This window comes from Geotrypetes seraphini, chromosome 1 (genome assembly GCF_902459505.1).
Source record: "Geotrypetes seraphini chromosome 1, aGeoSer1.1, whole genome shotgun sequence".
In the NCBI taxonomy this organism is placed as follows: Eukaryota; Metazoa; Chordata; class Amphibia; order Gymnophiona; family Dermophiidae; genus Geotrypetes; species Geotrypetes seraphini.
The window spans coordinates 44737395-44752454 of record NC_047084.1 but is presented as its reverse complement, the minus strand read 5'-3'; the positions used below and the strand labels follow the sequence as shown (position 1 = coordinate 44752454).

General features: G+C 42.2%; 1 protein-coding gene across 2 annotated transcripts in view; it reads right to left on the bottom strand.

Moving 5' to 3' along the window:
* Positions 1-15060, bottom strand: part of ELOVL7 (ELOVL fatty acid elongase 7) — a 161620-nt gene that overhangs the window by 11861 nt on the left and 134699 nt on the right. For both annotated transcript variants that reach the window (XM_033930599.1, XM_033930605.1), the window contains exon 7: positions 3821-3957. In XM_033930599.1, coding sequence (XP_033786490.1) covers positions 3821-3957 — 137 coding nt within the window. The remainder of the gene's footprint in view (positions 1-3820; positions 3958-15060) is intronic.

The following is a 15060-nucleotide window of genomic DNA, read 5'->3' as shown; positions in this document are numbered from 1 at the left end:
ACGAGAGTTCAAGGCTGATAGAAAAGTCTTGAGGGCATTGCAGATCACCCAAAGTTTAAGTAAAGTAATGTGTAGAGTCCGCCGTCGAGTGGACAGTCTTGAAGTCTGTTACTGAAGATGACCCCCGATAGGTTGTGGAGGGGTTAAACTGGGAAAGACTGAGCCCATGCTCTCCAGAAGCACGTCAAAAAGACTGAGTTGGATTTTTGAGGAGCAGATGGATGAGCCTTTTGAAGTGTCTTAGAAAAGGAAGAAGTCACGGGAGAACATCTCTTGGGTGGACAAGATGGTCTGTGGTAAGTCTTAGAAGATTGAGACTTGGAATACTTGGTAGTAGAAAAAGTAGTCATACTCTGCTCATGGAGTTAGTTTTTGAGTAGCTTCTTCTACTTTGCCTCCAAAAAGTTCCACACCCAAGCACACCGATATCGGCATCAGAGACTCAGAGCCAGGTTAATCATCTCATGGTGATGGACATGGCTGATGCCCTGGATGTTACATCAAATGTATCAAACACAGAACGGGCCATGAACTTCCTGGTTTGGAGTAGATTAAGAGTTGTTTCCTGAAATTCTGTAAAACGATCTGAAGGGATATACTGCTCATAAACAGCAAGGTGTTTTATCAGTTGTTTAAAGTAGAATGTAAAACAAAATCTTTTCCAGAGAAAGGAAAATGGTAAAACCAGAGGGCATAATTTGAGGCTGAGGGGTGGTAGACTCAAGAGCAATGTAAGGAACTTCTTTACGGAGAGGATGGTGGATGCCTGGAACGCGCTTCTGAGAGAGATGGTGGAGAGGAAAACGGTGACTGAGTTCAAAAAAGCGTGGGATGAAAATTCATCCAAATATCTTAACCCCTCCTCTTTTACCTCCAGAAGATTCACCTACCTTCAGATAACCTTCCCCCAAATTACCCACCTTAACACCTTCCAATTAAACAAATACCATAAATAGATTGTAACCTACCCTCTCTAACTGCATTCCATATGTATTTTTCATACAGTTCTTCACTGTCAGTTTAATTTCCATCCTATAAGTTCACATAGAATTTTTCTTTTTTCAACCATCTTTATTTTCTCTTCTTTATTAATTTCCAGGTACTTTAGTTAGATTGTGAGCCTTCGGGACAGTAAGGGAATTTTTTAAGTACCTTCTTACTTCTCATTTATAATCTTAATGTATATTTTCTTCAAACCGCTTAGAACCTAACGGATGTAGCGGTATATAAGAAATAAATTACATTACATTACAGAGGATCTAGAATCAGAAAAATAATAGTAAATATTGAAGAACTAAGGCCAGTACTAAGGCAGACTTGCACGGTCTGTGTCTGTATATGGCCACTTGGTTGAGGATGGGCTGGGGAGGGCTTCAATCGCTGGGATGGTGTAGATGGGTTGGAGTGAGCTTTGACAGAGACTTCAGTAGTCAGAACCTAAGCACAGTACTGGGCAGAGCTATGGATTCTTGCCCAGAAATAGCTAAGAAAAAGAAAAAAAATTTAAATTGAATCAGGTTGGGCAGACTGGATGGACCATTCGGGTCTTTATCTGCCGTCATCTACTATGTCATGAAATAAGTATAACAGAACTCAACTTGCGAGCATGGAATTTTGAAATAGACTACATCCAAAGTTATCCAATGTGCAACTTTCTCTGCCCGGTGGCACACTTGCATAAACATGTGTACTGGAAAACTTATTGAGAATCGACTCAACCAGCAGAGAGTGGTGCTTACATTGTGGCCTATCAAAGCCTGGGCATGAGTGTACTCAGTATAGAGTCAATTCAACTGGGAGCCTTAGATAGTGCAAGAGGAGTCTCCCAGTTTTTGAACACGATTTCCTTTAATAGATGGTGAAAAGGAAACAAGTCCTTGGGTACCTCATCAAAGTTTAAAGCCTGCAGGAGTTCCGCCCTTGGCTCAGAATCTGCCTCCAGTTTGACTGACAAGGTTTTTCCCATTTGTTTATGAATTTTGTGAATGACAAACCTTTGGGTAGTGACCTATGCCTGTGACGCTTGCTGGGAAGAAGTTGACTTCTTAGCCAGTTTACCCAATGCCAGTACTGACTCCAATGTTGAAGGAGGCGTTGATGCCGGTACCACTGGTGTTGATGTCTTGTCCTCCAGTGATATGGATGTAAACGGTTCCCCAAAATGTTTCTCCTGCTGAAGGCATTGAGCTTTAAGGGACCGTGTCTGCAATGTAAGGCATTGGGTACAAGAGTTCACTCGATGCTCCAGCCCAAAACACTGAATGCACCACTTGTGCTGATCAGTGAGAGAAATGACCCGGTTGCAACAAGTGCACTTCTTGAACCCGCTAGAAAGCTTCAACATCAGAGGAAATATTTCAGAAGCAAATCAATTGACTCAATGGCTGCGCCATTGAAAAGGGGAGAGAAAATCCGTCGAAGTCGACACCCAAAGGCCAGCCTGGGACAAAAGGCCTGAACTGAAGGAAAAATTTTAAAAAGTACCGAAGTTGAAGCAAGGTACACTTAAAGCAACAAGAAGAGAGGACCCCCCCTCCACCCCCCCACCACCACCACCAAAGGGAAATAGAAAAAAATAAAAGCAACTCTTATGGACGAAGTCCAAAACAGTTTCTTTGTAAAGAATGAAGAATCAAGGTACTGTGAAGCTAACATCGGGCGGGAAGGCACTCATGTATGCATGGTGTGGGCAGTCACAAAGCTTCGTTGAAACTTAAAGTGACAGTACACTTTTCAGGAGACACCTGAAGTACTTAGGCAGCTGATTTGTACAATCTCTCCCACAATAACTGATATCTAGAGCTGTTAGTCACTAGTTTTTAACTTGTTAGTTCTACTCAATTTGAAGTATTATTAATCACTGTAAACCACATAGAACTTCACAGTCCTGCAGTATATAAACTATTATTATTATTATTACAGTATTATTATTATTTTCACTGTCCATACCAGGCTCTCTGGATGACACCACTCATATATGAATATGCTGCCTGCTTGTCTTAGGATAAAAGCAGCTAGCTGAAGAACAGAGTTCCTGGGGAGGCGTATAAGGAGAGATAAGAGAGGAGAGATACTGAGTGGCTGTGACATGAACACACTGGTAGGTTAGGAATAGGAGTTTGAACTGTATGTGGAGGCAGATAGGGAGCCAGTGAAGTGTTTTGAGGAGAGGAGAGGGGTAAGGTGAGTGTAGCGAGGTTGGCAGAAGATAAGTTGTGCAGCTGAGTTTTGCACTGATTGCAGGGGGGGGGGGAGATGGATCAGCGAGAGATCTGTTAGAAGTAAATTACAGTAGTCTAGGCGCGAGGTTACTAATGTGTGGACAAGGGTCCGGATAGTGTGCTCAGACAGAGAGGAAGGAGCGACAGGCTTTAGCAGTCTGTCGGATGTGCATAGAAAATAAGTCGAAGATGACTCCAAGGTTGCGAGCAGAGGAGACTGGAACAATAATATTATTTACAGAGATAGAACATGTTGACGATGCATAAGAAAATTGCAGAATTGTTCTTGATGACCAAATTGACATCTCCAGGTCTTTATAATACATTTAATCACTTTGTCATACATTTATTGTACTCAACAAGATCCCTCATTCTACATATGGTGATACCACCCTGTGTTAATATTTCCAGGCCTAACATGGTCCAAGCCAAACATATCAACTTAATCTAGATGTGAAAAAATTGATGCAGATAAAATTGTTTCTCCCTCATGTTAATTGTCCAAGAACTGACAGATAAATAGCAGCCACCAAAAACACATAGAATCCATTAATAGAAGCAGATGGGTGTTTTAAAAGGAGTGATTGGAAGCTACTTACAAGCTGCATAGATGTCAAATGTTTTTTCCACCATAGGTATTTCTGATAGGCCGGTCCCAGGGCAGACAGTCCATAATAGGTATACATGATTATATGTACTAGACAGTTTATTAAAGCATGGAATGTACCCAAACCACCTAAGGAGCAGAAAAAAACCTGTCAGATTTAGAGAAATATTTCAATTGTAATAGCTAAACAGAAGGTTGGGGTTTTTTTGGATTTTTTTTTTTTTTTAATTCTTTGCTTTGCAGACCTATCCCTTTTATTTTGAGTTGATGCAATTCTGTATATCACAATATTTCTCCCCCCTTTATGAAGTCGCTTTAGGCTTTTCTCCCAAGCCATGGAGATATTAGCTCTGACGCTCATAGAATTCCCATGAGCGCCAGAATTAATACTGCCACGGCCAGCGATATAAAAGCCTAACATGGCTTTATAAAAGGGGGGAGTGGGTTATGCATAAATCTGGAAATAAAGTTATTATAAGCCGTTTTTGTGAACTCAAAGGTTATGCTGCCCTGAGCCAACTTTTTGCATACCCATTTTGTGATCATATACAGTATGTAGTAGAAAATGTGCAGATTTTGGTTTTGATCCTGTGAGAACAGCCTCACGCCAGGAGGTACCTTATTTTATTTTTCCAGTTGGCTAGGTCTGGTCTCTGCCACTTCTTCATGTTAGTTTTTCCTATGCCCTTTTCCATGATTTAATTTCCATTTTCTGTTTCTTCCCTCCCCCTGCCTTCTTCCTCTATACCTAATGTGACCATTATTTTTTTCATCAAAACAGGACATTATTAATATTCAGTCCCGCCCCCCAATCCTGCCCTAGCCCCACCCCCGCCCCCAATTTCTTCCATTCATTTTCATGTACACACAATATCTTATTAATTCATAATGGTAAACATAAAATATTTTAAAAACCACAAAGCACACTGTACGCAGAGAAAATGTTAATTATCATTTACGAGTTTTAGGGTTTTTTCAAAGATGTCAAGGCAGATTACTTTAAAATATGCAATGTCACCTCAGTAACTATAGAAAAATAGACAAATATAATGCAAAATATAGACACATTTTGATCACTAAATTGATAAAATCATTTTTCCTACCTTTGTTGTCTGGAGATTTCATGAGTCTCTGGTTACACTTCCTTCTGACTGTGCATTCAACATTTCTTTCAGAATCCAGCCCCATCCCCTTTGGGTCCAGGTCTCTCTCTCTTTTCCCTCTGTTACCCTCCCCAGATTCAGTGTCAGTTCTCCTTTCTACCTTTGTTCCAGGTTTCCCTCTCTCTCCCCCTCTGTTTGAACCTCCCATAGTCCTGCATCTGCCTCCTGTCTTTCCACTTTCGTCCAAGCCTTTTTCTCTGTAGTCTTTCTAATGTGCTTACAACCCCCCCCCTTTCTCTGCCTCTTTCTCTCCTTCTTTCCTTCCTCCCTCCTTCCCTCCCAGCAGATTTTAGCATATCTCTCTCCTCCTTTTTTCCCCTCAGATCTAATATCTGTCTCCTTCCTCTTTTCCTCATCCCAAGTCTGATCTGTCTCCTCTCCTTCCCCCCTGTTCTGGCATCTCTCTCTCTCCGCTCCCTTCCTCCTGTTCTTCCCTGGTCTTCCTTCTCAATTTATTTTCTGCCTCAGTCTAAATTCTTTTTTACTATTCAGTCCTCAATTTCCCTCTTTCACAATGTCTACCTATAGCTTGCCACCTCTTTCCCTTACTCTTTCCAGTAACTAACTCTATCCTCTTCCCTGAATCCTGCATGTGCCCTTTTTTTCTTTCTCCTCCCCACTTCCTTCCAGCATCTGCTCCCCTTTCCCTCACACTTCCATTCAGCAGCTGTCCCTCCTCTCCCCCACACTTCCATTCAGTGTCTGTTTCCCTATCTCTACCCCTTCCATCTACTATTCACCCTCTATCTCGCCCCTTCCATTCACTGCCCTCTGTGCTCTTTCCATCCAGTGTCCACCCTCTCTCTCTCTCTTCTATATGGCATCTTCCCTCTTTCTATGCTCCTTCCATAAACTATCTATCCCGTGCCCCTTCTCTCCTTTGTACATGATTGATTTCAGCTCTGTCACCTCTCCGTTTTTCTCTCTCTGTCACCACCCCCTCCCCTATGCTCTGGCATCTCTCTCTTCTCCTTTCTTTCCTTCTCACCCCACGGTCTGGTATCATCCCTTCCCTAATTCCCGGCATCTCTCCTTTCCTTTTCTTCCATCTCTCCCTCCCCCTCCATGCTCCAACATTTCCTCCTTCCTTTCCCTTGGTCTGGCATACCTTCCTCCTTCCCTCCATGCCCTGGTGTCTCTTCTTCCCTCCAAGCCCTGGCATCTCCTTTCATTCCCTCTCTCATCTTCCTTTTCCCTCCAGTTGGGTACAGCAACACTTTCCCCAATTCTCTCCTCCTCTGCTCCCTTTCCTCCTTCTGTCACCCAAGGCCTGGTGTCCTGAACTTCATCGGGCAGCAGCAGCATTCACAATTCACTGCTATTGATGGCTTCAGGCCAGCCTCTCTGTCTGGTCCTGTCTTCATGAAAACAGGAAGTAGGTAGGACCCGGCAGAGAGGAAGGCCTGAAGCCGGCAACAGCAGCGAATTGTAAACGCTGCTGCTGCCCGAAGAAGGTAATGGCGCTAGGACTTGGAGCACCCGAGGCAGACCGCTTCTCCCCCCCCTCCCAGCCGAACTTCCGCTGACCCTCCTATCTCTCCCTCCCAAGCGAACCCTTCCGCTCAAAGGTTCCGCTCCACTGAGCTGGCCTGAGGGATTTTGACAGGGAGTAAGTTGATCTTAAGGATGTATAAAGACAGGATGCGTGAAAATCCTGTCAGTCAATGAATCAAAAGAGAGAAGATATGTATATCAGATCAATTGATAGCCCTATTGGAACAGAATAAATGAATGGGGTTCTAGATTCCTTTAAAGGTACCGCTCCACTAAGCTGGGAAGAGGGATTTTGGCAGGGAGTGAGTTGATTGCAGGGATCTTTAAGCTGGGTTGGGTGAAAACCCTGCCTGTCAATGAATCAAAAGAGAGATGAAGTGTATATTAGATCAAATGATAGCCCTACTGAAACAGAATGAATGAATGGGGCTACATAAACCTTTAAAGGTACTGCTCCACTGAGCTGGGATTAGTGATTTTGGCAGGAAGTGAGTTGATCGCAGGGATGTTTAAGCCAGGTTCGGTGAAAATCCTGTCAGTCAATGAATCAAAAGAGACAAGATGTGTATATTTGATGAATTGAAAGCCCTACTGAAACAGAATATATGAATGGGGCTATATAAACCTTTAAAGGTACCACTCCACTGAGCTGAAAGGAGGTATTTTGGCAGGAAGTGAGTTGATCTCAGGGATGTGTAAAGCCGGGTTGGGTGAAAACCCTGTCAGTCAATGAATCAAAGGATGTGTATATTAGATCAAATGAAAGCCCTACTGAAACAGAATGAATGAATGGGGTTCTAGAAACCTTTAAAGGTACTGCTCCACTAAGCTGTGAAGAGGGATTTTGGCAGGGAGTGAGTTGATTTTAAGAATGTGTAAAGGAGAGGATGGGTGAAAATCCTGTCAGTTAATGAATCAAAAAAGACAAGATGTGTATATAGATGAATTGAATGCCGTACTGAAACAGAATGAATGAATGGGGCTTAATAAACCTTTAAAGGTATCGCTTCGCTAAGCTGGGAGCAGGGATTTTGGCAGGAAGTGAGTTGATTGCAGTGATCTGTAAAGCCCGGATGGGTGAAAATCCCATCAGTCAACGAATCTGTGGAGACAGGGCTGGTGAGGAAAGAAGAGAGAGAGGCCTTTAATAATACAGCATTATGAGAAATAGTCAAAATTCCAAATACTATTTAAAAAGTACAAAAACACTTTTACATGAAAGAGAGAGAATTACAATTCAATGAGGCACAGAGTATATTACCAAAAAAAGACAAAGATGTGTATATAGATGAAATGAAAGCCCTACTGAAACAGAATGGATGAATGGGGCTATATAAACCTTTAAAGGTACTGCTCCACTGAGCTGGGAAGAGGGATTATGGCAGGAAGTTGAGTTAATTGCAGGGATGTTTAAAACGGGTTGGGTGAAAACCCTGTCAGTCAATGAATCAAAAGAGAGAAGATTTGTATATTAGATCAAATGATATTAATTCAATGTAGAGAAATGTAAAGTATTGCATGTGGGAAGCAGAAACCCGAGGTACAGCTATACGATGGGAGGGATGTTATTGACGGAGAGTACCCAAGAAAGGGACTTGGGGGTAATAGTTGACAAGACAATGAAGCCGTCGGCACAGTGCACAGTGGCCGCTAAGAGAGCAAATAGAATGCTAGGTATAATCAAGAAGGGTATTACAACCAGAACTAAAGAAGTTATCCTGCCGTTATATTGGGCGATGGTGCGTCCGCATCTGGAGTACTGCGTCCAATATTGGTCTCCGTACCTTAAGAAGGATATAGCGATACTCGAGAGGGTTCAGAGGAGAGCGACGTGTTTGATAAAAGGTATGGAAAACCTTTCATACACTGAGAGACTGGAGAAACTGGGGCTCTTTTCCCTAGAGAAGAGGAGGATTAGAGGGGATATGATAAAAACATAGAAAGATGACGGCAGATAAGGGCTACAGCCCATCAAGTCTGCCCACACCATTGACCCACCCTTTAAAGTCTACTGGCCCCCTTAAGTCAGATCATACTGCCACTCTACTGACCCGCTCTATTAAGTCTATCCCTATTCATTGGTATGACCTTCGCAGGGATCCCACATAGGTATCCCATTTATTCTTGAAGTCTGGGATGCTGCGGGCCTCGATCACCTATACTGGAAGCTTGTTCCAATGCTCTATCACTCTTTCCGTGAAGAAGTACTTCCTGACGTCTCCACAAAACTTCCCTCCCCTGAGTTTGAGCGGATGTCCTCTTGTGTTCGAGGGTCCTCTGAGAAGAAAGATATCATCTTCCACCTCGACCCGTCCCGTGATGTACTTAAATGTCTCAATCATGTCTCCCCTCTCCCTACGCTCCTCGAGAGTGTAGAGCTGCAATTTGTTCAGTCTTTCTTCATACGAGAGACCCTTTAGCCCCGAGACCATCCTGGTGGCCATCCGCTGAACCGACTCAATTCTGAGCACATCTTTACATTAATGTGGCCTCCAGAATTGCACACAGTAATCCAGATGAGGTCTCGCCATGGCTCTGTACAATGGCATCATGACTTCAGGCTTCCTGTTGACGAAACTTCTCTTGATACAACCCATCATCTGCCGTGCCTTAGATGAAGCCTTCTCCACTTGAGTGGCAGTTTTCATGTCTGCACTGATGATCACTCCCAAGTCTCGTTCTGCCGTAGTCCTGGTTAAAGTTTCTCCATTCAAGGTGTAAGGTCTGCATGGATTTCCATTTCCGAGATGCATGACCTTACATTTCTTCGCGTTGAAGCCCAGCTGCCAGATAGAGGACCAACTTTCTAAAGTACGGAGGTCCTGTTCCATAGTATCCTGTAGATTGTAGCCATTTACTATATTGCATAGTTTGGCGTCATCAGCGAATAAGGTTACCTTACCTTGAAGCCCTTGAGTCAAATCCCTAATGAATATGTTGAAGAGGAGTGGACCCAGGACTGAGCCCTGCGGCACTCCGCTGGTCACCTCCGACGTTTTAGAGAGGGTACCGTTAACCATCACCCTCTGAAGTCTGCCACTTAGCCATTCTTTAACCCATGCAGTTAGTGTTACTCCTAACCCCATCGATTCCATCTTGTTCAGCAGTCTGCGGTGTGGGACGCTGTCAAAAGCCTTGCTGAAGTCTAGGTATACGACGTCCAAGGACTCTCCCAAATCCAGCCTTCTTGTTACCCAGTCAAAGAAGCTGATAAGATTGGACTGGCAGGACCTACCCTTGGTGAATCCATGCTGACTGGGGTCCCGGAGATTCCCCTCAGTCAAGATCGTATTTAATTTATGCTTAATTAGTGTTTCCATGAGTTTACACACTATTGAAGTGAGACTCACCGGTCTATAGTTCGCAGCCTCAGCCTTGCAACCCTTTTTATGCAGAGGAACGACGTTGGCTGTTTTCCAGTCCAACGGAACTTTCCCCGTACTTAGTGAGAGATTGAAGAGCACGGCCAATGGTTCCGCCAGAACATCTCTCAATTCTCTAAGAACCCTGGGGTGTAAATTGTCCGGTCCCATGGCCTTGTTCTCCTTGAGCTTTGTCAGCTCGCTGTAGACGTCTTCAGGTGTGAACTCAAAATTCCGAAACGGGTCTTCCGCAATTTGTTTTGCCTTCAACTGTGGTCCGTGTCCCGGTGCCTCACAGGTGAAGACTGAGCAGAAATATTCATTTAGTATTTCGGCTTTTTCGGAATCTGCCACCGCGTAGTTTCCGTCCGGTCTTCTAAGGCGTACTATACCGTCTGTGTTCCTTTTCCTATCACTAATATACCTGAAGAAAGATTTGTCCCCTTTTTTAATATTTTTTGCCAAAGTTTCTTCCACTCGAAGTTTTGCCTCCCTAACTGCTGTTTTGACCGCTGCAGATCTGGTCTTATATTCTACTTTAGTTTCTCTTCTCTGCGTACGTTTGTAGGAAAGAAATGCTTTTTTCTTCTCCTTAATGAGATGCGATATCTCCTCAGTGAACCATTGGGGTTTATTGTTTCTTTGCCGTTTGTCTACCGATTTTATGTAGCGATTAGTAGCTTCATGTATGGATGATTTCAGGTATGACCACATAGCTTCCACATTACCGGTCTCTGCTTGGTCCTGCAGCGTCTGATGGACAAAATCTCCCATGCGTGTGAAGTCGGTGCCCCGGAAATTAAGTACCTTCGTTTTTGTGACTGATTTAGGGCATAGAGAAAGTGTAAAGGGACAGATTCTTCAAACTTTTGAAAAATACAAGAACAAGAGGGCATTCGGAAAAGCTGAAAGGGGACAGATTCAAAACCAATGCTAGGAAGTTTTTCTTCACCCAGCGGGTGGTAGACACCTGGAATGAGCTTCCAGAGGGTGTGATAGGACAGAGTACGGTATTAGGGTTCAAGAAGGGATTGGACAATATTCTGAAGGAAAAGGGGATAGAGGGGTATAGATAGAGGACTACTACTACACAGGTCCTGGACCTGTTGGGCCGCCGCACGAGTGGACTGCTCGGCACGATGGACCTCTGGTCTGATCCAGCAGAGGCACTTGTTATGTTATGTTATGACCCTCCCAGCGAGATGACTAAGCAGCAAACCTCCCTCCAGTAGCATCGGCAGCCGCAGCATGAACAGGCTGCTTTGCAGCTTTCTCCTGCATCAGTGACGCTTTCTCCTTTCATCAGTGACGCTTCACCGGTAGGAGAAAGCCACGAAGCAGCCTGTTTAGCGTGCTGTGGCTCCTGACGCTACTGGAGGGAGGTGCGCTGGGAGGGTCGAAAGGGTTCGCTTGGGGGGAGAGATAGGAGGGTCAGCAGGGCCTGACCGATGATGATGCTGCTGCCGAATCTAGGCTGCGATCCCCTGTCCCGTTGTCCCCACTCACATCTTCGGGACGCCCTCTCTGAAAACGGGACATTTCGGCATCCCGAAGCTGTGAGTGGGGACAACGGGATAGGGGATCTGAAAAAGGGACTGTCCCATTCAAAACGGGACGTATGGTCACCTTATCTATACCTGTCTCCAATTTTGAATCTTCCATTTTTCTCATTTGCCTTTCATCCTTAGCTCCTCCGCCCCTTCCTCCCTTAATACATATCACCTTTTTTTTCCATTCTTACTTTCATTCCTTCCCCAGCTGTCTCCTCCTTTCTAGTCTCCCATTTATATCCTAATCTCCTCCCTAGCCTCCTCTGCTTTTCATCCCCTTATCTACCCCATGCCTTTCCTCAAAAACAATCAAAATGGTTTACATAAAATCAATACTAAAAAGAAAAAGGTAAACAGAAAGTAACCCAGAAACCTTTTGCAGGTGCCATTTCTCCCCCCTCCCTACATCAGTTATCATAAGGAAATGAAATGTTTTAACACCAGTGTTAAATTTTGAAAACACCGTCTTGTTCTTAAGGTATTAAAGCAGTGAAGTCCACAGAGCCAGTGCTAAATGATAGAATCTAGGTTGATGGGTACAATCCAACCATGCCCTACAAATGCGCTCCCGAAAGAGGTGGTGGAGAGGAAAACGGTGACTGTGTTCAAAAAAGCGTGGGATAAAGACAGAGGATCTAGAATCAGAAAATAATAGTAAATATTGAAGAACTAAGGACAGTTCTGGGCAGACTTGGATGGATGAAATTACTATCTATTTTGCTCTTGAGAACATAGGGTTCCCCCCAGAAGATAAGATGTCAACAGATCAGACAAGTATATTGGTAGGTCAGTATATTACACATTGAGGGGCATTTTCAATATGATATCTAAGTCTGAATTGTGATTTTTGATGAAAACATATATAAAAAAAGGTCTAGATCACAGCCATAATCAAACCAGAAAAATGTCTAAATTTCTGGTTCAATTATGGCTTTGAGTTTAGACATTTTCATGCTCAACATGTCCATCTGTAAGGGGATCCATAAGTTTTGTTCCTAAAAATTTCATCTCCCCCTCCCCAGTACATTTTACCTCCATACCTTTCACCCCTGGGTATTTTTTGCTCCAGTAAATTTTAACCCAGTTATAGTAAAACCAGAGTGAAATTTTCATTTTCATTAAAAAAGTCCAAAAATCACAATTAAAAACAGAACGATCAAATAAAGTCAAAAAAAGACAAGCATAAAAATCACCACACGACGCAACTAGAACTAAAAATTTATTTATTTTATTTATTCAATTTTCTATACCGTTCTCCCCAGGGAGATTAGAACAGTTTACATGAATTTATTCAGGTACTCAAAGCATTTTTCCCTGTCAGGACTTTTAATGTACTGAAAATAAGGAGCAAAAATTTCTGAGGTTTCTTTTTCTCCACTTTTTTTGAATTGTGTAAATCTATATGTGCAGGGTTCTTTCTGCTATAGATGTCTGATGCTACTATAATAATGTATACATATATGTCCAAGTTTATTATATAATTTGATTAATCGCCTATTCCAAGTTCTAGGCGATGTACAATTGCTAAAATAGCCAAATATGGATAAAAAATCACAGAGACATTAATCCAAACAAATTAAAATGACAAATACAAACATTCCTGTACAAAGTTTCAATCAATTAAATTAAGTAACTGATACATACAATACCAAAATAAGAGGGAAAATAATTAAGGGATTACAATCAGTGTTAAATTCAATATATTTAGGGTAAAAACATTAGGAGGGGAAACAAATATTAGATAAAAAGAAACAAAAGCATTATGTTTATTCATTAAAAGCATCTTTAAAGAGAAAACTTTTAAGTTTGGTCTTAAATTTGTCCAAATTCTTTTCCTCTCTTATATATAATGGGAGGTCATTCCAGGACTGAGGAGCGGTTATAGAAAAAATAGTGTGACGCCTCGTGTTAATAACTTTTAATGAGGGGATGGCCAGTAAGTGTTGGTCTTGTGATCTCAGAGATCTAGAGACAGAGTAAGGAATTAAGACTCTAAAAATAAAAGCAGGGGTTTTGAATAATAGGGATTTAAAAGTAAGCAAGCATAGTTTAAATAAAATACGATGTGCAACTGGGAGCCAATGTGCCTTTTTAAGTAATGGAGAGACATGATCAAATTTTTTGGCTTTGTAAATAATTTTAATAGAGGCGTTCTGAATAATTTGAAGACGTCTAATTTCTTTTTGTGGTAAACCTTTTAACAAGGCATTACAATAATCGATTTTAGAGATTACTAGAGAATGAATTAATATATTCAAGGACTTTGCACATAAAAATTTGGCCACAGAACGAATTTGGCGAAGTCTATAAAAAGTAGATTTGACCACCTGGCTTATATGATCGTGGTAAGATAGTTTGTTATCAAATATTATTCCGAGGATCCTAATATTTTGAGCCGTCTGCAATGGAATGCCTTTAATAGAGATGGGAGAAAGAAGTCTATAGTAGTCCTTCCATGGAAAGAGCATGACGTTTGTTTTATTAATATTCAAAGCATATATATTGAGACATAGAAACATAGAATATGACGGCAGACAAGAATATGTAGTCAGTTTACACACAGGTGGTGGAAGCATAAGCTGTGGGGCATCGCTGCTTCTTTCTGGGCCTCCTTAACCTAGCTCCGATTTGGCCTTTCATACTTCTTGGGCCATGTCCTCATGGCTTCACCCCTCCTGTGTCATTTCCCCCTTGGGCTGAACTAGGGTTTCAAAGTGGCTCTCATACTGTACGAGAGTATTTGTAAGGGGAAATGGCAGCATCCAATAGACTCCCTCACACTATGATTATTGTATTTAATTATTTTAAGTAAATTATAGATCACAAAATTTGATAAAGGCAAATTGTGCTCAAAAAGCTCCAGACCAATAATGAACCCAAGGTGCCCTTGAACCAAGCTATGAGCTTTGGGCACAGGGACATTTGAGGTCCTTCCCCTCCATTTCTGATATCCATCAATTTGATTTTGTGTTCATACTTTTAAGCCACCTAAACAGTCTCTAATTGGTGGTATATCAAGCTATAAATAAACTTGAACAACAAATCTTTAATATGGCACATTTCTCAAAGAAGAGATGCAACTATTATTCACAGTTAGTCCTTATGCCATATGCATCAATTTATGCAACATAAGAAAAGTTGTGCTGAGTCAGACCTAGGTCCACTGAGTCCAGCATCCTGTTTCAGATGATGGCAAGTCTAGGTCACAAGTATCCAACCAATACTAAAATGTAGATCTCTTTATAGCTCATTTCCAGGGAGAAGCAACTCCAAGTATATCCTCCCCTTTTACAAAACCACGATAGCAGTTTTTAGTGCAGGCTGGCGCGCTGAATGCTATGTGCTGCTCCCGACCCTCATAGAGTTCCTGTAAGCTTCAGGAGCAGTGTAGAGCATTCAGTGTGCTGGCCTGTGCTAAAAACTGCTATTGTGGTTTTGTAAAAGGGGGAATATTTAGCTATTGTTTTAAGGATTTTTCCACCAGAACTTGTCTAAACCTCTTTCTGCTAGTCACCGTTCACATTCCCTAGCATCAGCACTGCATACATTTAGTTGCACTATAGAAATGATAAATAGTAGTAGTAACAACAGATTCCACATCCTAATTATGTACTGCATGAAAAAATATTTTCTATAATTATTTTGGTCTCCTGTTCATTAGAC